At 39.7% G+C, this 22,023-nt stretch overlaps 1 protein-coding gene across 1 annotated transcript in view; it reads left to right on the forward strand.

Annotated features, from left to right (window-relative positions):
- LOC146628437 (receptor-type tyrosine-protein phosphatase zeta-like) overlaps positions 1-21,785 on the forward strand; it is a 97,952-nt gene extending 76,167 nt beyond the window's left edge. The window contains exons 15-30 of the mRNA XM_085357836.1: positions 3,080-3,165; positions 3,893-3,913; positions 4,923-5,019; positions 8,080-8,162; positions 10,145-10,279; positions 10,538-10,672; positions 11,062-11,237; positions 11,326-11,461; positions 13,768-13,914; positions 14,077-14,170; positions 14,263-14,336; positions 14,453-14,569; positions 14,940-15,095; positions 15,249-15,391; positions 17,730-17,865; positions 21,633-21,785. Coding sequence (XP_085213962.1) covers positions 3,080-3,165; positions 3,893-3,913; positions 4,923-5,019; positions 8,080-8,162; positions 10,145-10,279; positions 10,538-10,672; positions 11,062-11,237; positions 11,326-11,461; positions 13,768-13,914; positions 14,077-14,170; positions 14,263-14,336; positions 14,453-14,569; positions 14,940-15,095; positions 15,249-15,391; positions 17,730-17,865; positions 21,633-21,785 — 1,889 coding nt within the window. The remainder of the gene's footprint in view (positions 1-3,079; positions 3,166-3,892; positions 3,914-4,922; positions 5,020-8,079; positions 8,163-10,144; positions 10,280-10,537; positions 10,673-11,061; positions 11,238-11,325; positions 11,462-13,767; positions 13,915-14,076; positions 14,171-14,262; positions 14,337-14,452; positions 14,570-14,939; positions 15,096-15,248; positions 15,392-17,729; positions 17,866-21,632) is intronic.
- The last annotated feature ends 238 nt before the right edge of the window (positions 21,786-22,023 follow it).

Raw genomic sequence — 22,023 nt, forward strand, 5'->3', positions numbered from 1 at the left:
AGAATCAGAATCAGAATACTTTATTGATCCCTGGGGGAAATTATTTTTTGTTACAGTGCTCCATTTTAAACCAACATTAAGACAAGACAGACAATACACTAACTAAGAATAGTACAATATATACATATATATACATACATACATACATAAGTCACTCATAGATAAATAGCTGAAAAAGAAACATGTGTAGTTGTAGCAGCAAACAGTGTGTTAAGTGGATGCGTTGTACAGGGAGATGGCCACAGGCAGGAATGATTTCCTGTGTCGTTCAGTGGTGCTTTTCGGTAATCTCAGTCTCTCACTGAACGAGCTCCTGTGACTGACCAGCATGTCATGGAGTGGGTGGGAGGTGTTATCCAACATTGTCTTTATCTTGGACAGCATCCGCCTCCCCGACACCACCTTGAGGGAGTCCAGCTCCATCCCCACAACATTGCTGGCCTTACGGATTAGTTTATTGAGTCTGTTGGCATCTGCGACCCTCAGCCTGCTCCCCCAGCATGCAACAGCATAGAGGATCGCACTGGCCACAACAGACTCGTAGAAAATCCTGAGCATTTTCTGGCAGATGTTGAAGGACCTCAGTCGCCTCAAAAAATAGAGACGACTCTGGCCCTTCCTGTAAAGTGCTGTGGTGTTTTTAGCCCAGTCCAGTTTATTGTCAATGTGTACTCCAAGGTATTTATAGTATTTGTTTGTTCTCAATGTAACAACTTCATACATTACATTCATCCATTCATCCATCCATTTTTTCCACTTATCTGGAGCCTAAGCAAAGAAGCCCAGACCTCCCTCTCCCTAGCCACCTCCTCCAGCTCCCTGGGGGAACACCAAGGCACTCCCAGGCCAGCTGAGAGCTATGATCTCTCCAGTGTTTCCTGGGACATGCCTGGAACACCTCCCATGCCATGCCCATGCCCCCTCAACTGCCTCTACTCTGGGCCCTTTCCCAGATGGCTGAACGCTATCTTAGAGAGAAGCCAGCAACCCTTAGAGACAGCACATTTCCGTTTCTTGTATCCGCAGTCCCATTCTTCGGTCACTACCCAAAGCTCATGACCATATGTGAGGGTAGGGAGGTAGAACGACCAGTAAATTGAGAGCTTCGCTTTTACGCTCAGGTCTCTCTTCATCACAATGAACTGGTACAGTGTCCACATCACTGCAGCCGCAGCACCAGTCTGTCTGCCAGTCCTCTGTTCCCTTCTCCCCTCACTTGTGAACAAGATGCCTGAGAAACTTAAATAGACTTGGAGGTACTGATTCTCATTCCCACTGCTTCACACTTATCTGCAAACCACACTCCAGTGCGAGCTGAAAGCCACCACCAGATGAAGCCAACAGAACCATATCATCTGTGAAAAGCAGAGACGAGATTCTGACACCACCCAAGTGGAAGCCTTCCGACACTTCGGCTTCCGAAATTCTGTCCATAAAAATTAAGAACTGAATCACAAAGGGCAACTCCCACTGGGAACGAGTCAGAAGGATCGAATAGCTCATAGCAACAGGCCACACACCCCACACTTCCAAAGCACCACCCACAGAATACTTAGAGGGACACGGTCAAATGCCTTCTCCAAATCCACAAAACACATGTAGACGGGTTGAATAAACTCTCATGCACCCTCAGGTATCCTTGCTAGGGTAAAGAGCTGGTCCAGTGTTCTACGACCAAGCCAAAAACCGCATTGTTCCTGCTGGATCCAAGGTTCGGCTAATCGATGGACTCACACACTGTGTTAGGTTTCTTGTGCACCACAGAGGTGACATTCTATGTCCCATTCGCTAGTTTTGGTAGCCAGGGATCAGTCCACCAAGGTCTCCACCCTTGGCCACCACCCAGCACACATTGCATGTGACCCCTATGGCCCTTCTTCGGGCTGTGCCCTGCCGGCCCCCATGGGCAAAGGCCAGACACCACTAGGCACTTGCCTTCGTTCACCCTCCCCAGGATTGGTTCCAGGGCGGGGCCCAGTATATCTATACTGGGGCTCCGGGATGATGGACTGTTCCCTAGGTTTCTGTGAATAGGTGTCTTTTGAATCGCTCTTTGCCTGGTCCTTCATCCAGGACCAGTTTGCCATGGGAGACCCTACCAGAGCACAAAAGCCCTCCGACAACATAGCCCCTGGCATTCCTGGGACACACAAACCCCTCAACAGATTCACGGAGGGGTTATGCATTGTATTCAAATATTTAAATACATTATCAATAACCTTGTTGTTGTTTTTTTCTAGATTTAGTTCAAAAATACTCGTCTCTTTTTTCCTGAGACTTGGTGTTTACTCCGTGATCTTAAGTTTGCACAAAGAGGGAAACTTTAACTTCTGTTTTAAACTTCCGAATTGAAAGCCAAATGTCATTGTATTTTATTACATGTACAATGTGCAGGATCTAACCCAACAGTTTTCACCATTTTTCATTTAAAGGTTCCAACATGCATGTTGCCTTTTCCAACATTCACAGGGCTCTGTTCCATGAATTCATCCTCCATAGTCATAATGTCAATGCATGTGTGTATGAGGAAGAACCTTCTGGGGAAAAAAGGACCTGTACTGTGACCTTCACTGTGGTGGTCAGTAGGCCATCAAGCCCTGAAACACAACTAATTTTAGTGCCATTGCTGAGAGTGCACCCAGTATTCACTGCCTAAAATAGGTGTGCCAAGCTTGTAGTGACATACTCATAAATAATTAAGGTAGTAATTACTGCCAAAGGTGCTTCAACAAGGTATTGACCAAAGGCTATATTCATAGCCGGATGTATTATGTTCACATTCACATTGTTTTCATCATTTACTTTTAATAAAGTTACAAGAATTTGAAATTATGTTGAATTTTGAGTTTAAAATTAATTTAATAGGTTTTGTATAAAAGCTGTAGTGCATACTTTCTGGATGCACTGCATACCTGTTTATTTAGTTAAATGTGTTATTATCACAACCAAGAAGTCCAGAAACTTTCTTTTTTGTATTACATAATGGACAAAAAATTGTTATTTGGAACATTTGTTAGTTTTTTGTTTTGTTTTGTTTTGTCTTTTGTCATTGTTGTTTTGTGGGGGTTTTGTTTCCTAGGTGAGCACAGGGCTTTTCCAGTGAAGGACTTTGTCAAGCATGTTGCTGAACTTCACCACACTCAAAGCTTCAAACGAGAGTTTGAGGTATGACAAAGATTCAATTATATAATACAATTTTACAGTGGTGCAATAGTTATAGCACAGAAAGACCGCTTTCATAGGGTGGATTCAAACCCAGGACCTTGTTGTTGAGCTCAGTTTGGATTTGATAAGCAGAAGATTGATGGAATTTTAAAAGTTTTATGTTTGAGTAGTTGTGTGAGTGGTGTTAAGCTGGTTTTATGGTCCTCTCAAATGTGTCCATCCATGTACACTACTGGGGACAGAGGGGGAAAGGGCTTTTTCACTGTACTCAGTGGCTAACTGACTGACCAACAACAATGCAAGCAAGAGTGGCCCACAGACCAGTTTTACTCTCTACTCACTACAGATCACAATGTCGTCTATAAACATCATCAGAATCCTGCCTAACCTCATCTGTCAACTTGTCCATTGGGAATGAATAAATAAATGAATACAGAAAACATTTGGGCAACCGTCATACTGACAGTTCGTGAAGTTGCTTTGAGGCACATCCTATTGTGCAACATCAAAAGTGTGATATGGGTTAACCCTAACAAATCAAAATGCTGATGGGAAAATATTTACAAACAGTTTGATGTGATTTCTCCTTCATGTTTGCAGGAGTTGTACTGTGACATAAAGCTATGTGGATCTGTAATTTGTAATTGTAATTTGCCCTTTTGCACTTCTTTGGTTTTTGTTACGGAATTGTCCTGCTTGTCTGCTGCTGATTCGCCCTCAACCTTAGAAACTGAAGCCCAGTTACGAGGTAAGCCCCTGGCATTTATTCATGTTGTTGCATACCACCAGATGTGTATCTGTCTTGTATTGCACGCTGTTTCCTTGTCATAGTATCAGTAAAGCACGTTTACTCTGTGGCAGCAGTAGAGGAAGGCATGACTGCATTATGTGAGCCGCAGGGTTATTACAAAGAGTAAAATGTGTGCATAAAGGTCATTTCTAGTTTCAAGAAATCCAACCAAAATCTGTTGGAAATCTGTTAAAATCTCAAAATCTTTTCTTTTAACCATGAACTGTTTTGGAAAACTAGTTGTATGAAGTTTTAAAATACATACACTATATTGGCAAAAGTATCCACTCGTCTGCCCTCACACGCATATGAGTGACATTCCATTATTAATCTGTAGAGTTGAATATGATATTGGCCCACCTTTATGCAGCTAAAAAAGCTTCAGGTCTTTTTGGTAAGGCTTCCTACAAGGTTTAGCAGTATGTTTATAGTCATTTTTGACCATGCTTCCAGAAGCACATTTGTGAGGTCAAACACTGATGTTGGATGAGAAGACTCTGCTCTAATTCATCCCAAAAGTATTCTGTCAAGTTGAGGTCAGGACTATCACAGTACCACGCTGAAATTCACTGAGCTCCTGAGCGTGACCCATTCTTTCACAAATTTTTGTAGAAGCAGTCTGTATGCCTAGATGCTTTATTTTGTACACCTGTTGCCTTGGAAGTGATTCAACACCTGAATTTAATGTTTGGATGGGTGAATGAATACTTTTGGCAGTAAAGTGTATCTTAAGAGGGAATCTGATGCAATGTTTATCCTTGATGGTCTGATCCGCAGCTATTGCAACAGGCGTGTGGTAAGTGGTTTTGAGTCGAAAGGCGCTTTCTATCACAAGTTTATTTTACATTGTGTGGAATGTAAATTGAAATCTGCCAGTGTGCAATTGTACTCACTTATGATACATTTACCGAGACTTTAAGTTATCTTTGAAGACTCTAAGCTTTGCTCTGTGTGTGCATGTTTCTAGGAGGCACATATGTGCACTGTGGACATAGTGATGTCTACTGACAACGCAAATCATCCAGACAGCAAGACTGAAAACAGACACAGCAACAATTCGACCTGTAAGTACAGGTTCAGACAGTGTGATGTGCTTCATGTTCAAGATTCAGAACAGTTTCAGATTTCTAACTTTTACTAAAGGACTTATTTTCATCTCTTAATCACAAATAAGATGGATAAAAGGCATAGCATAGTTATGATTATGTTAGGTATTTTAGGATATTAATTGTTAAGATTTTGCTGAGTCTGTGTGCTCTGCTAGTGTTTATCAGATGCAAATTAATGTTTCTGTTGAGTTGAGGTTTTAAAATATTGTTTTTCAGCCGAAGTTCTTTTCATTAACAGGTACACATAAATACATGGTAAGGTATGTGTGGCCACAATACTCAACAGAGCACCACATATAGATTCTTCCATCACTGAGACTAGTCCCACAGTGCTACTGTTTATGACACACTGAACAAAACTATAAGGATTAGTAGTCACAAAATGCAGTTTTTAATTGATAGTTTCATTTATTAGAGAAAAAAATCTACTTAACCTACCTGGCTCTATGTGAAAAAAGTAGTTGTCCCTTCTTGTTAAATCTTGACTTAACTATGATCAACACGTATTTTTTTAAAACTGAGTTTAACTTCAATAGCCATGCCTAGGCCTGATTACTACCAGACATGTTGAATCAAGAAATAGCTTAAGTAGTAAAAACATTGTTTCCTTCATTCCCCTACTTACCTCCTAAAAATCAAGTGGATACTATTTTGGAAATAGATCGTTTAGGCAAAAGGCGAATCTCTGTCATATGCAAACTGATATAGAGCTTAAGGCCTATTACTTGGGAAAAAACTAAAAATAATTGGGTAAAAGACATTGGAGTGGATTTATCTGATGATGAGTGGAGATCTTGCTTGAATCGTATACATACCTCCTCCCTTTGCATTCGCCATGGTTTAATTCAGTTTAAAATTCTTCATCGTCTTCATTATACAAGAGAGAGGCTTTTAAAATTTTTCCCAGAAGCCAATCCTGCCTGTCCCAGGTGTGGACATAGTCCAGCAAATGAGGGTCACATGATGTGGTCTTGTCCTAACCTGGACAAATACTGGGTAAATATATTCAAAGTATTATCTCACATCAGTGCGCAAAATTTAGTGCTTGATTTCCGCATTGGCATTTTTGGCCTCAATACGAAATTAGTACATCTCAGGAAAATGCCATAGCATTTGCTACATTGCTTGCCCTTAGACTCATTCTATTCCACTGGAAGTCTGATAAGGCTCCTTCATATATACAATGGTTAAAGGAGGTGCTTTTCTTTTTACCACTGGAAAAACTTAGACACAGAGTTCTCTCATCACAACAAAAATTATCTGCGACTTGGAACCCATTTATGAAGCGCCTTGAGGCGACTTATGTTGTGATTTGGCGCTATATAAATAAAATTGAATTGAATTGAATTGAATTATTGACTATATAAAAACGTATTTTCCAGATGTGTGACGTACATTATCTGTTTGTTTTGTTTCTCTTTACATGAACCTCAGGTGGGGAGGGAGGGGGGTTCTTTTTTTTTCTTTTTTTAACTGTGCTTTATTTTTTTAATGTATAATCGCAACGTTTTCATTTTGTTTTGTGACCATGATTTGTGTAAAGCGATTAAATTTAAAAAGTCAAAAAGAAAAAAGGAAAGCTAGAGTGCAGGCTCAAACTGGAAGTTTGTAGTGTCCAATTTCTATTCTATCATTCCAGTTTTTTTCCTTTTTAAGTTGAATATGTAGGCGAAGTATTTCATACGCAGTATTGCAGTTTTTTATGCAGCCAAAACATCAAGATTTAATTTGGAACAATAAAAAATATAACTTCTTTATCCACCAAAAAAAAAAGAATGAATACTGGTGCATTTGTTACACGTTTATATCCAGATGCTGGTCCGGAGATTTAATTCTTCTTCATTTGCTGCACTTTCAGCTGTGGCTGCTTGTTCATTCCTGAAGAGTCAAGACAGCAACTGGGTTTTCAGTTCAGAGCCACAGTAATTAGTTGATTAAGAAGCCTAAAATCAACCAATGAATTAATAAAAATCTTCTGTAGCCTTATCAACACACGGGACTAAGATAAAGCATTAGGCTACAAATTTTGGTTTTGTATATGTAAATGAGTAATCCATCCACATAAAAAGAAGAAAGAAATAAAATGCACTCAGCGCTCAGAGTATAAAAACATGTATATAAAAGATGGGCACACACCATGACATCACTCTGTTCTGTGAACCTTTTTCTCACTGTTTTAATCTTTGATTTGAGCATTTTTGTGATTGCTGTCTTTTTTATTTGGAGTCACAAGTGACCAAAATTGTTAAATAAATTTAAAATAACATGTAATTTCAAACTTTAATAAAAGGGAAAAAAAAGAAATAGCTTAAGTAGAACAGAGACAGAGTAAAAGGTTAAAAGATCCCAGAAAGCAACACATCATGCCATAATGTAAAGAAACAGTTGAGAAACAAAGTCAGTGACATGAATTAGTCCAGAAAGAGTTAAAGGCTTTGGGACCCCAGCACAGTGTCTGAAACATACCACCTCTGAATGGCTCAAAACCCTAACAAGTCAGGTTTAGGCAGCAATTAGTTTTTCACATTGGACCAGGTAGTTTTGGGTATATTTTTCCCTTAATAAATAAAATCATGATTTAAAAACTGCATTTGCTGTTTGGTAGGTTCTGTATTAAAATATGTTTACGTTTAAGTGTGACAGATGAGAAAAAAAAAAAGAAACTTGGTAGGGAGGAAATAGTTTTTAACAGCACTATATGTTTATTTTTGTCAAAAGTAAAGTACAGTAGAGGATCTAGAGTAACTGGCCCATTTCAGGACTTTCCTCCAGGATTACACCCCGAAGAGTTCAGGACCAGAATGTAATTGATAGTCATAAATTCTACACTCTATCAGTCGATGCTGAAGGAGAATGTCTCGTCATGCCCTGAAGCGTTTTAAATTTCAAAATTATATTTAATATCCAATTTATATGGAAGATGTCAAATTTACTTACATGTCTTTATCTAATGTAAAATGAATTCATCTAATTTTTTATCTTTACTGTCTGTGTGTGTCTGTCTTTGCCTGTCAGATGATGATACCCAGGTACACCTCTCACTATTGGCCAACAAAAAAGGAAAAGCAATGGATTACATTAACGCAAGCTACGTGGATGTAAGGAAAACATTTTAATAAGCTACATACAAACTGAGGCCTTCATCCTCACTCTGAAGCTCATTTCTGTTTATTCAGCCTCTCAAACAAATAGTCTGAGGGTATTTTTATTCCCAGAGCCACTCAACACTTCCCTCTAGTCTTCCAAAACCAAGTCAAGTCTCCCTGCTGCATATTTCTAAACCTATTCACGAGAGGAGACCTGTGAAGCTCTCTATTATGCTAGTAACGGCACCAATAAAACCTTATTTCCAACATCTTGTTGTTTTGTGAAAAGCAGAAGCGACACAAAAAGACCTCTCTGCAGTCATGGCCTCTCTGGAGAGCCGGCATACAGGTTAGAGTTGGTAAAAGCACATTGAGAATCTCTACAGCTCCTACTTTTGTCTGCTTTTGGCGCATTGACGACAACTTCATGCTGTCAGTCAACTGAAGGTTATCTTATCAAACTATTAAATGGAGTGATTGAACAGCGCTCTCTCCTGAGAACACGTGACAGTCTTTCGTAGGCTGGCCTTAACTAAACAAATCACCAGAATTCTGCCATCTTGACATTTTTGTTAAAAACACACACACACACACACACACATATATACACACACATACACACACACATGTTTTGTTTGATTTGGCAATTTAGTCTCCAATTTGAGCACCTATACAGGAGCTTTCTTGGGCCCTTTCTCAGTAGTAAAAAAAATCTAGTAAATTTGAGTTGTGGGATTTAGATTGACTGTGAAGTGCATTTAAATGCTTCATTTTCAACAGGAGAACAAATAGGAAGCTCCAAGTGGACTTTGAGGAGAAAATATTTTTGAGCACATTTTGTTTTTAAAAATCAACTACAACAAGAAAAACGTTATCATAAAAAAGCTACAAATTCTAGTGAAACAGGTTGAACTCGTATTAGACTGAACACACCAGGAGTAAATGAAAATATGCTGGTATTCCTGAACTACCATCTCTTGTAGACGTGTTTCTAATTTTAGAGATATTGCACAAATCCTAAATATTGATTTAATATGAGCTTTGAAATATCCTGATCAAAAATGACTCCTAAGGTTTCTGAAAGTGTTACTGAAGGCCAAGGCAAGTCATCTACATATTCGTCTCCATTTTAGAAGGAGGAAATTCAAAAGACATGCCTGAGTTTAACTACATGATGTGAATCATCTGGCTTCATGGATAGATAAAGTTGGCTATCATCTGCATATTGTATGTTATTTATTCTAATAATATTGCCTATTATTTAAATGTATAATGTCAATAGAATTGGTCCTTGACAAAAAGAAGACTCAACATTTGCATGAACAACCTGGATAGATATAACTTAAACCACTGTAGTGCAATTTCTTTAAAATTTAATTAATTAAAAAGTCTGTAGTAAAATATTGTGCTAAGTGTTATCAAATGCTGCACTGAAGTCTAGCAGGAGTCTGACAGTGTGTAAGCTCACTGTCAGAGGCCATAAGAGGTCGTTAGTAACCTTTAGTAGTGCGGTTTCTCTTCTGTGATTCTGAATCCTGACTGAAATTCTTCAAATGAACCGTTCCTCTGCAGATAATCAGTTAACTGGAGGATGTTATAAGGCCTTGAGGCAATCAGATGTAAAACACAATATTCACGAGTGTTTTAAATCGTAAATTCTTTTTTGCCTATTTTTGATTTCTAATATTGTAATACGTTTTGGTTGGTTGGCCTTCACCTAAAGTTATTTATTAGTAATAATAAATCCAGATTCATAAAGGAATGGTGCAACTATACTTGAAATAGCTATCAATGTGGTGTTTAAGCATTCAGAGCAAAAACTCTAATGGACAATCTTTTTATTATCTCATTGTTTTTCACATTGCAATGTAAAAGTACATGAACACAACAAAGTCAGCAGAACAAATTTCCCATCTTGTACTTAGTACATCTTGCACATACACCTGTGACATTCTGATTTGCCAAAGATCATGTCAGCACTTTGTGTTTCTCAGGGTTTTAAGAAGCCACGGTTGTACATTGCTGCTCAGGGGCCTGTGAGGTCGAGCATTGAGGACTTCTGGAGGATGATATGGGAGCAGAACATCTGCATCATCGTCTTGATCAGCAACCTGGTGGAGAAAGGATGCGTAAGTGTCTCGTCATAGTTTCTGAAATTACATTTATATTTTTGAGTTGAAATATATATGAACATAATCTGATGACACACACAGAGTGAACTTGTGTTCACTCATGTTGGTCAGTAAAGAAAGAAATGATTCTGTAGTTTTAAAAAATATATTTTTTACACTTTTACAGTACTCTTTTATAAATATCGATCAACCAAAGAAGAATCTTTTCCATCACATTTCTTTTAGCATTATATGCATGTGTTTACTGTGTCTTAGAGAATATATGATCAGTACTGGCCACTAGAGGTGCAGGAGGAGTACGGCAGCTTTCTTGTGACTGTGAAGAGCACTAAAGTCCTCGCCTACTACACCCAGAGAACCTTCACCATCAGAAAAATCCAGGTAAAAAAGGTCAGCCTGTAGCAGTCACCCTTAAGTATCCTGTGTAATGACAGAATTTCACTTCATTTTCTTTTTTATAGCTCTAATTTGCAAAGATGATCACTTCAAGAGAAATAAAGACCCTAAAATATTAGAAAGGAGTTCCCTTAATGGGAACCAGTTGGGGTGAGGGGAAAGAGAAGAGAGTAGAGAGACTGCACTACATACAATATATTTAGATTTTCATGTTAATTGTAACTAGGCCAAGTAGGAGTGGCAAGAAATTATTTTAGGGTGGCAGTACCGCAGTAGATCCATCCATGGATGGCACAAGTTAGAATTTCACAACTCGAGTGATGTCAGTGAGTCACTGTTGGTATCTTCCTGTTACTGACTGCTTTGTTCTTGTCCACCTGCAGAGTTCTCAGAAGGGGCGGGCCAAGGAGGGGGCTAATGAGCGGACTGTGACACAGTATCATTACACCCAGTGGCCTGACACTGGCGTTCCAGACTTAGCTCTGCCGTTCCTCTGCTTCATCCGCAAGTCGTCCAGAGCCAGGACAGATGACATGGGGCCACTGATGGTTCACTGCAGGTGGGAACTGCCAGAAAGAGTTAAAAATCTCATTTTCATTGGCAGCTGAATATATATTCTTAACTCTAATATTCTCTTTGCCGCGCAGTGCTGGTGTTGGCCGCACGGGCACATACATTGTCCTGGACAGCATGCTGACGCAGATCCAAAATGAGGGCTCCGTCAACATCATGGGCTTCCTTAAACACATTCAAACTCAGAGGAAATGCCTGGTGCAGACAGAGGTCACCCTCATTCCTGTCCATACACACCCACACCTATAGCCAGTCAACACACCATCCATTTACTACCATTAATAATAATACTACTAATAATAATGACTTCTTTGTGGATGGTAAATCCTGAGTCTCTACATGGCAAGTTCAGTGTCATTGATCTGTGCACCCAGACTGGAACAACTGACATTAAATTGGAACCAAACACAGATGCAGCCCAGAAGATTAAAAAAATAAAAAACGAGAACCTCACTGGCAATACTTAGATTTTTCTTCAAGCAAACCCATGCCTTGGTATGCTGAAGCATTAGCGGTGCCTTTCACTGGAACTAAGGTGTTGAGCCCAACTCCTTAAAAGTAACCCCATATCCACCAAACATTACACTTGACAGACTCATCCATCGGGCTGTCAGACGGAGAACCATGATAGAACCATGATTCATCACTTTTCACTGCATTACGCCGCTTAGATGCAGCTGCTCGGCGATGGAAACCCACCCCATGAAGCTCTTTATGCACTGTTCTTGAGCTAATCTGAAGGCACATGTGGTTTGAAGGTCTGTAGCCATTAACTGCTGAAGACGTTACACACTATCCACTTCAGCATCCGCTAACCCTGCTCTGTGGCTTTAGCGGTCTACTACTTCAAGGCTGAGTTGCTGTCATGCCCAGTCTCCTCCACTTTGTGAACCGTAGTAGTGAGGACATTTCCCAACTGGACTTGTTGCACAGGTGGAATCCTGTCACGGTAGCATACTGAAATTCACTTCAGTGCCTCAGACTGGCCCATTCTTTCACAAATTTTTGTAGAAGCAGTCTAACAGAGGTGTCTGATTTGATATCCTGGTGGCCACCTGAATTCAATGGTCTGGATGAGTGAATGATTACTTTTAGTAATGTAGTGTAGCAGTATGATATAGAGGGGTTACAGTCATTTTGATCACTGTTGTATACACCCTCTACATTCATTCCCATAATGAGTGTATATAAACCCCTGACCACAACTGTAGACCTTTCTTTCAACCATATTTTGATTCTGTGTAGAATTAATAAAATAAATTGAAATGATTGCTAGAGATCTTGTTAAATATAGCACTGAACAGAATATTCTTCTCACGAATACAGTTTTAGTTTCTATCTATATTTTTCACTGGCAGGCAGAACTAGAATGCATTAACAACCTTTTTTTTCACAAAAGTTCGTCCTGATCCCGAAGTCCCAGAAATAATCAACTTTGAATTTTTGTGACTTGTTATTTTCTGACAGCCATCTTGTTTAATTCCATCTCCCATTTCTAAGGCCCACTAGGGTTATGATGGTTTGTCAGTTTCTATTTCATGGCTAGAACTGTATCAGGTATAAATTTAGGACAAATAAACAGAAAAATAGGGAAATAAATTATGCTGCTCCTGCGACAACTTTGCCTCGCTGTTCTAAGCCCCTGCTATAAGATTAGCATGTGCACATGCTGAAGCCACACTGAAAATAAGTCTGTGATGCTTTTTGGCCTCAAACAGGACAAAATCCAAAGCCTAGAGATAACCTAGATATAACACAAGGTGCTGCCCCCCACTCCCAAGAAAAGTTCAGCAACATAGAACAACAGAAGATGCCATCAGCAGTTTGTTTGCTTCAACAGGGAATAATGCCAAAACAACAAACAATCAGCAAACATTTTACAACAATTTATCTGATCCTAACAGGACAGCGAGTCTGTACTTGCTGAAAAGAGGTCAAATTTGTCCTCTCAAACCGAGTCTGCAACTGGAGGAATAAAAATTAAAGCTGTTGGGAGAAGTTTATTTTAGAGTTTAATTTTAAAATATGCTGCAAGTGTCACATTTTCACTGATTCATTTATTTAAAGCACATTTTAAGTGTATTATAGATTTATTGGTGAGATGATGTTTTATATGTGCAGCTCGTTAAACTGCACATATAAAAAACACTAAATGAGGCACAAACTATGTGTTACATCGTGACAGGAATGTCTGGGTATTAATTTGGTGATTCAGAAAATGTATGAAATGATTGTATGTCTGAGTGTCTTTACATTACTGGAATTGTGGCTACTAGAACAAAGACCACTCACCAAAAAGACCTTCTTAATTAATCGGACTAATTTGACATTCATCTGCATCAGACTGTCAAACTCCACATCTCCTTTATTAGACAGTAAGATTTTTTTAATGTTCAAATGAATAGAGTTCAATGTTTAACATTTTAAACTTCCTACCTGGCTCAGTCTCCTGTTATGAGGCTGTTAAAAAAGTTTCAATGACAAATTTAAACGTCCTGTTTTTTTTCTTTCTGCAGGAACAGTATGTTTTTATCCACAATGCCCTGGTGGAAGCCATCTTGTCTGGTGAGACAGAGGTGGCAGTGGCTCAACTGCATACGTACGTGGACAAGCTGATGACCCCAGGGCCTGATGGAGGAACAGGGATGGACAAACAGTTCAAGGTAAGCCTTACTCTCAATATGTTTCATTGAGACAGACACAGTCTCAGGCAGTCTTCATATTATCATAAACTATTATCATACTTATTATCAGACATCTTTTAATGAAAGATGGGTTTTTTTAGTTGTTTACAGTTGTTTACAGGTTTTTGATGTTTTCCACAGATGGTTTGTTACACCAATCTGAAGCACTGTGACTATTCCACAGCTCTGCAGGACTGCAACCACAACAAGAACAGGAACTGCTCGGTGATACCCAGTGAGTCTGACACACTCGTCAGTTGCAGCTGAAAATACTGCACATACACAAAAACATCTGTCTGCACAAACATGTTCTATCTCATATTGCAGTTGAGAGGTCACGAGTGCATTTGCCAACAACAGCAGGGGAAACATCAGACTACATTAATGCATCATATATCGCAGTAAGTCATATATATATATATATATATGACTCTGTGTGTATGTGTATATAATTCATCAGTAACAGCCACCGTTTCAAGTAATGAGGTCAGTAAGTGTGGCTGACATGTTCCTCCAGGGTTACAGGCACACCAAGGAGTTCATCATTACCCAGAAACCCTTGCCTGTCACCATAAAGGACTTCTGGACAATGATATGGGACCACAACGCCCAAGTCATTTTGTCACTGCCTGGGGTGAGGAACCGTTCTTTTTAAAGACATCCCTGAAAGAATCTTGTGACTACATCCTCCTGGGGCTCTTTGTACCTGTTTGTTCCTTTAATTCAAATGTTATTTTAATATTTATTTTATATCTCAAAATATCTTTTCTGGTTTAATATTTTAATGTTTTGTGGAAAATGTATTGAGGTTTTCTTGACGTGTTAGCCCAGACTAGCGATCTGTTCAGGGTGCACCATGACCTTTTGGAGAAAGTCATGCTCTCTCTACAGTATCATGGTACATACTGTAATTACAAGCAGCCAGTTTGGAAAAAATGTAGTTGCAAGTTGGAGATATCTGTGAATTGTCACGAATGCAATGTAATGATTTCCTGTGTTGGTAGATGGAGGAAGAAGCAGAGCCATTTGTTTTCTGGCCTTATAAAGGGCAGCTGATCAGCTATGAGATGTTCACTGTCACTCAAAAGAGTGAGACTCATGTTTGTCTGTCCAACGAGGACCTGCTGGTAGTTCAGGACTACATACTGAAAGCTACAAAGGTTAGTAACATGGCAGTTTGAATTCCCTCTAAAAAATGTATCCCAACTTTAATTTAAAACCCACGCCCATAAGAATAGTTGTCATGTGGACATGAAAACTCACTCTCATGACTGACTGTGACTGATGTTTGCTGTCTTTTCTTATCTTAATAGGATGACTACGTTCTTGAGGTGAGACACTATCGTGCTCCCAACTGGCCAAACCCAGACAGTCCCCTCATTTCCACCTTTGAACTTTTCAAACTGATGAAGGAAGAGATCCTCACAGAGGACAGCCCTACTGTGGTCCACGATAAGTAAGACCCTTGGACTACTTACAATACTGTCGTCTGGTCTGATACTTGTTTTGTAATCTTTATATTATTCACGATCCATATCTATGCATCTGTCTGTCTGTGTACCTACCTACTCAGGCCTTCTTGTCCAACCTCTGAACCTCTTGTCTGACCTCTCTGTCAGGGTGCTGGTTCAGCATTTTGAGTTTATTCTGTTTTGTGATTCTTTGTATTATTGGTTTAGGATCAAGTTTTATTCCTTGAGTTTAGTTCCTTTTATGTTTTGAGTTTTTTTGTTGTTTATTTTTCAGTTTACCTGTTTTTATTCATGTTTGTTAGCAGCCAAAATACAGTGAGGAACATAAGTATTTGAACACCCTGCAATTTTCAAAGTTCTCCCACTTAGAAATCATGGAGGGATCTGAAATTCACATTGTAGGTGCATTCCCACTTTAAAAAAAACAATTAGGAAATGGCACTGTATGATTTTTAAAGAATGTATTTGGACACCTGAGAAAAGTAGTGTTAATATTTGATACAAAAGCCTTTGTTTGCGATTACAGAGGTCAAACGTTTCCTGTAGTTCTTGACCAGGTTTGCACACAGTGCAACAGGGATTACGGCCCACTCCTCCACACAGATCTCCTCTAGATCTGTCAGGTTTTGGGGCTGTTGCTCAGCAACATGGAGTTTCAGCTCCCTCCAAAGATTTTTTATTGGATTTAGGTCTGGAGACTGGCTAGGCCAGTGGACAGGTGTCTTTAAAGAGCTCAGACAGGTGCTAATAATTTAGATTAATAAAGGCATAGTAACAGGTCTTTGAGAGCCAGAATTCTTGCTGATTGCCAGGTGTTCAAATTTTTATGTGCAGCAGTGCAATACAAATAAATTCTTTAAAAATCATACAATGTCATTTCCTGAATTGTTTTTTAAATGCTGTCTCTCACAGTGGCAATGCACCTACAATGTGAATTTCAGACCCCACAATGATTTCTAAGTGGGAGAACTTCGAAAATCGCAGGGTGTTCAAATACTTATGCTCCTCACTGTAAATGGTTACACTTTTTGTTAAAAATCAATTTTTGCCTTTGATTGTCTGCATTTGGGTCCTCATAAAAAGCTGCATGGTCTGCAGCCACAGACCGTGGCACTCCCAAATGCGCTTCTAGAAGAATGGTCAAACATTCCCATAAACATACAGTTGAAGCTGCAAAGGGTGGGCTGACATAATATTTATCCTAGGAATGAAGACAAGACAAATTGATATGCATGCGATGGCAGACAAGCAAATACTTTTGGCAATATAGTGTATATAGTGGAGATGGGAGTTGTGGGTGTATGTGTGGGTGTGTTTGTGTATGTATATAGATAAGATAGATATAGATATATAAAGAGAGACGTTGGATGTCGGACTGGAGAATAATAAAAAGGCCGCTAGAAAAGCTGCAGCCACCAAATATCAGCAGAGAATAACCTAAGTCCTAAGGCGTCAGCTGAATCGGAAGAACAAGATTCGTGCAATCAACACATACGCCCTGCCAGCTTATTATCAGACATCAATAAGCTGGCAGGCCCAAGGGAGAAGATAGAAGCCATTGACATCAAGACAATCAAGCTCCTTACCATGTATGGAGGGTTTCACCTCAAATCCAGCACCCTGAGACTGTATGCTAAGCAGAAGGAAGGTGGCCAAGAACTAGTGAGTATCAGAACTACTATCCAGGATGACACAACAAAGATCCATGAGTACATCAGGAAGATGGGCACATAGTATTGCTTAGTGAATACCTCAGGCAGCAGAAACCAGAGAAAGAAGAAGAGCAAGAGCTCCCATGATGACAGACCCGCATGTACCACCGACAAACAGAAGAAGGGATATTGAGAAATCCCACCAGTAGTTAGCTAGACTGAAAGACATCACAGAGGCAGTAATCATGGCAACAAAGGAACAAGCTCTAAGCACAAGATCCATACAGGCTGGGGTCTAACACACCAGGCAAGACCCGAGGTGCAAAGATGCCCCTGAGACAATCCAGCATAACTGCAGGGTGTAAGATGCTAGCAGGCAGGGCATACATGGAACGCCATAACCAAGTGGCGGCCTAGTCCACAAGAACATGTACTGAGTATGGCCTAGAACTCCCAAGGTCAAAATGGGAGACGCTCCCCAAGGTGGCTGAGAATGACCAGGCTAAGCTCTTGTGGGACTTCCAGATACAAACAGACAAAGTGGTAATGGCTAACCAACCGGACATAATGTAGCTATGCCAAGTAGTAGCAAAATCAGGAAAAAAGAAAACACAAGAAGTTGGAGCCACATGCCCATATAATTTTATTTATTTTGTTTTTTGTTTTTTAGTGTGGGTGGGTTTACAGCAGGACTGTTCTGTGCTCTTTCGTCTCTGACTCGCCAGTTGGATGCCGAAGCGTCAGTGGATGTCTTCCAAGTAGCCAGGCTGATGAATCTCATGAGACCTGGAACCTTCAACAACATCGTAAGTTTGTCTGTCTCACAATAATTTTATTGTAATGTAATGCTGTAAAGTGTACCTCATTAAATTTGAATATTTAAAAAATATATAATTAGCATCAAAACAACAAGGCAGCTGTTTTTATTGTAATAGGCTCTTTAAATGTTGGGTTTTTTCTGTTTGTTTAAGGGTATAATATGCCTTAATGGCTGTGGCCTTTTTCAGTAGGGAGACAACAGTGAAACGGCAAGAAGCACGACAATGAGTTTGAGGTGTTGACTTCACCTCCAAATTCTCAATCTAATCAAGCATAAGCAATTGTTTTTTTCCAGCACTTATTTTGTACTGGACAAAAAAAGTCTGATCCATGGAGATACCTTCAAGGGTCTAGTGGAGTTCATGCTGTTTTGGTGGCAAAAGGGGTACCAACATGTCAATTCATTCATCAATTGTCAATTCATGTTAATGTTATTGCCACCTTGAGGTGGCAACAATCCCTTCAAGTTTTATATTGTAAAGATCCTACAATAATGCATAAAAGATCCCAAGCGCTTCAGGGCTCGCAAAATTTCAAAATCCCTGGTAGCCCTTTGGGCAGGGACTCTTCAGTTTTTGGTAGCCCAAAATAAATTGAAGTAGCCTGAATAAAAAAGAGAGCAATTTTTTGATTGATGTTTTGTTTCCCGTTTTGTTTCCTTTACAATATTATACATTAAAGTATAATATTGTAAAGGAAACAAAACATTAATCAAAAAATTGTTGAAACACAAATTACAACATTGTATAAAAATTACAATCATCAACTCAAATACTTGGTTCTAATTGAACAGAAGTTTCTATGAACTTGTAAGAACTGTGTAGGACATGAATCAGTCTGTGTCAGATCCTGAATTTGAAATTTCCACTGAAATCACAGGTAAGAAACAAGTGGAACCAAGATGTAGGCCATTTGCTTTTTGAAGTTTGCAAAGACTGCTAAATTGTGCCAGTGGTAGTTCACTCTTTGCAACATAGTACGCTGTTTTAAACTGATTTTCAGGTTTATTTTTAGTATGTTATTTGCAATTGGTGTTTGTTCTGGGAAAGATATTGCAGACTGAGCAATAATGCATTTCTTGCATTTCTCATGGGTTCTAATGGGGGCCTTTCTTAAAATGACTGGTCCCAGTAACAAAGGCGCTTGTCGACTCAGAAATCGAGGGAAAACCAACAACACACCCGGCAGAACATTATGTTATTTACACGGGTGCACATAAGTGGTCCGCAGGTGCGCATTCGCTGTCAAAATAAAAGACGCGCACCAGATAAGAAGTTGCAACGCGCGTTTGCGTCCATATAAAAGGCACTGTTTTTGTCCGCTAGAGTGGGATTTTCACGGCACATTCTGCACCACATCTCTGTGCGTTCATCATCTGTTTGAAGCCAGCTCACCTCCTGCAACCACTTTTCCGAGAATACGTGCTTCTTTTGTGGTTCGGACTCCTTCTGACATTTCTTTGGAGGTGGAGGAACATCACAGTAATTGCTTAAAGGAGCTTCTTCGACATCTTTAAGAGTTCTAAATAAATGTGTGTCCTCCTCCAGAAAATCTTATGTACGCAAACACGTGTTGCAACATCTTATCTTGTGCGCGTTTTTTATTTTGACAGCGAATGCGCACCTGCGGACCACTTATGTGCAGCCCCGGTTATATAGCTCGTCATTTTGCAGCCACAGAAATTCTTTTGTCCATGAAACCATAAAGCTGCACTTTCTTTTTGCCTTATAGTCTCATTTGTCATAACTTTTCCGTTTTGTGGTAAGCTTTTCTTTGGCTGTCACTTCTTCACCCTGACCTGTCTTATTTGGCTCAGCAGAACTAAAATATATATCCTGCTACTTTTACACACGCACTCACATAAGCTCAGCGATTCTCTGCGCGATCAACCTCTCACATGTTTAAGCTGCGGGAGATTTCACTTGTCATGTTTGCATAGTAAGCTAACGATTGATAAGACGATGTCAGAGGAATTGGTGCGCAAATTATCGTCACTCACCAATCAGTGCTGTCGCTCTCTATACACAGTTCGCACGATTGCAAAGTGAAAGCAAAAAAACAAGCGCAAATTCAAACGAAATTTCCGAAAGAATGCAAAAGCATTGACATATATTTTTCCTTCCTATGATAGCCCGACGGGCAGGGCAGAGATAGATTTTGGTAGCCCGACTGGAAAAATCGCTAGCCCCGGGATGTCGGGCTAGCGATTTTGCGAGCCCTGTGGAGCATATAAAAATAAATATACTTTTTGACCTGGAGCCATTTGTTTCAGACGAATGCCATTCTGTGCTCCCATTCACTCTTATTCACTAATTTCTCCAACCAGTTTTGGAGAGAAAGAAAATAACCTCAGTTTTTAACTTGCTCTCCTGACCTCAATTTAAGCACCACACATACCAAAAACCCACACATATGGACAACAACTTGTCAGGATGCTCACGGTTTTTAAAACACATAAATATCACATTTGATCTGAATGTGATATGGAGAAGCCTCATTTTAAAGCCATTTTGTGAGAGGAGTGCAAAGTGCTTCTCTTACAGGCATGACAGAGAGAAAAGGGGCCATTTTCTCATGTCATGCCTCCCTCATTTTAATATCAATTGCGGATTGGTTGGCCTGTGTCATAGTCCTACTCCCTCACCCCTAAGGGGCACACCTACCAGTGGCTGTCATGTGTTTTGTCAGGAAGTCTGTCAGTGGCTTACAGTCTGCACTTTTACTTCTCTTGTACTGACAATTTTGGATGCAAGGGACATATTTCTCTCTTTTTTTTTAACATCTGACAACTTTCAGTATGTTTAAAACAAACAAACAAACAAACCACTTTTACAGTGTCTGCCACTTTATTGGGCACACTTGTTTTCACTGTACACAAACAAGCTGTTTATCTAGAACTCTTTGTTCACATCCACAGTGTTCCACATCCTTGCAAAAAACGTTTTGCAATTGAATTGTAAATTCTAGTTGTTTTAGAAGGATTTTAAATTAGATTCTGGATTTAACAGGGTCAGTACTTTTGCTGCAGTATTTTGGATCAAGTAAGAGAGATTTTTTTTTGCAGAGTCCTATAATAATGAGTTACAATAGTCCAGCCTACAAATGTATGAACTGGTTTTTCAGGAAAAACTTTTTTCAGCAAGGCAGCATGGTGGTTTGGTGTTTAGCACTGTTGCTTCACAGCAAGAATATCCAGAGTTCAACTACACCATTTGGCCAGAGCCTTTGTGTGGAGTTTGCACGTTCTCCTTGTGTTTGTGTGGGTTCTCTCTGGGTACTCCAGATCCTCCCACAGTCCACAGACATGCAGTTAGTGGGGTAAGATTAACTGATGATTTTAAATTGCCCATAGGTGTGAATGTGAGTGGTTGTCTCTGTGCATCAAATTGGATCTCCAGGGTATCCCACCTCTCCCACTGTAGTAGCTGGGATAGGCTCCAGCACTACCTCCTGAGCCACCTCGCAAATGTACAGGTCATCTAGTAATTAGAAGGTTGATGGTTCAATTCCTGGCTACTCCAGTCTGCATGCCAAATATCCTTTCGCAAGATAACCCCAAGTTGCTTTCCAATGTATCTATTGTGTGTGTAAATGTTAGATAGAAAGCGCAGAAAAAGAAGTGGATCGGTGATTGTGGCAGGTTGTAAAAAGCACTGCGAGTGGTAAGGTAGAGTAGAAAAATATGCACAGCAGGTTAGTTAAACACACAAAACTGTACAATGAACATATAATGAGTTGTTTACCCATTTTCTAGGAGCAGTACCAGTTCTTGTACAAAGCCATGCTGAGTCTCATCGGGACACAAGAAGACGAGAAAACTCAGTCCTTTGACGCTAACGGGACCATCGTGACGGAAACCACCAGCATGGCTGAAAGCATTGAATCCCTGGTACCAACGAATAAATAAAACCAACAAAAAAATACTACACTTTTACAAACGAGCAACAGCATTTCGTCCCTTCCCTGAAACCACCAACAGAGCTGCTAGTGAATCCAGACTCTTGCTACAATCACTCAAGAAATCTTGTCATTCAAGACTCTGCCTTTTGTAGATTGAGACTGGTATGAGTTTCCTCTATACAGTTTTGTAATGTGTGCCTTTTTGCTCATCTTGGATTTCTAACTGTGATATGAGCTGTAGACTA

Source organism: Diplotaxodon limnothrissa, linkage group LG7 (assembly GCF_057381915.1).
Source record: "Diplotaxodon limnothrissa isolate DT_005_m linkage group LG7, D_limnothrissa_male_GT1.1, whole genome shotgun sequence".
In the NCBI taxonomy this organism is placed as follows: domain Eukaryota; kingdom Metazoa; phylum Chordata; class Actinopteri; order Cichliformes; family Cichlidae; genus Diplotaxodon; species Diplotaxodon limnothrissa.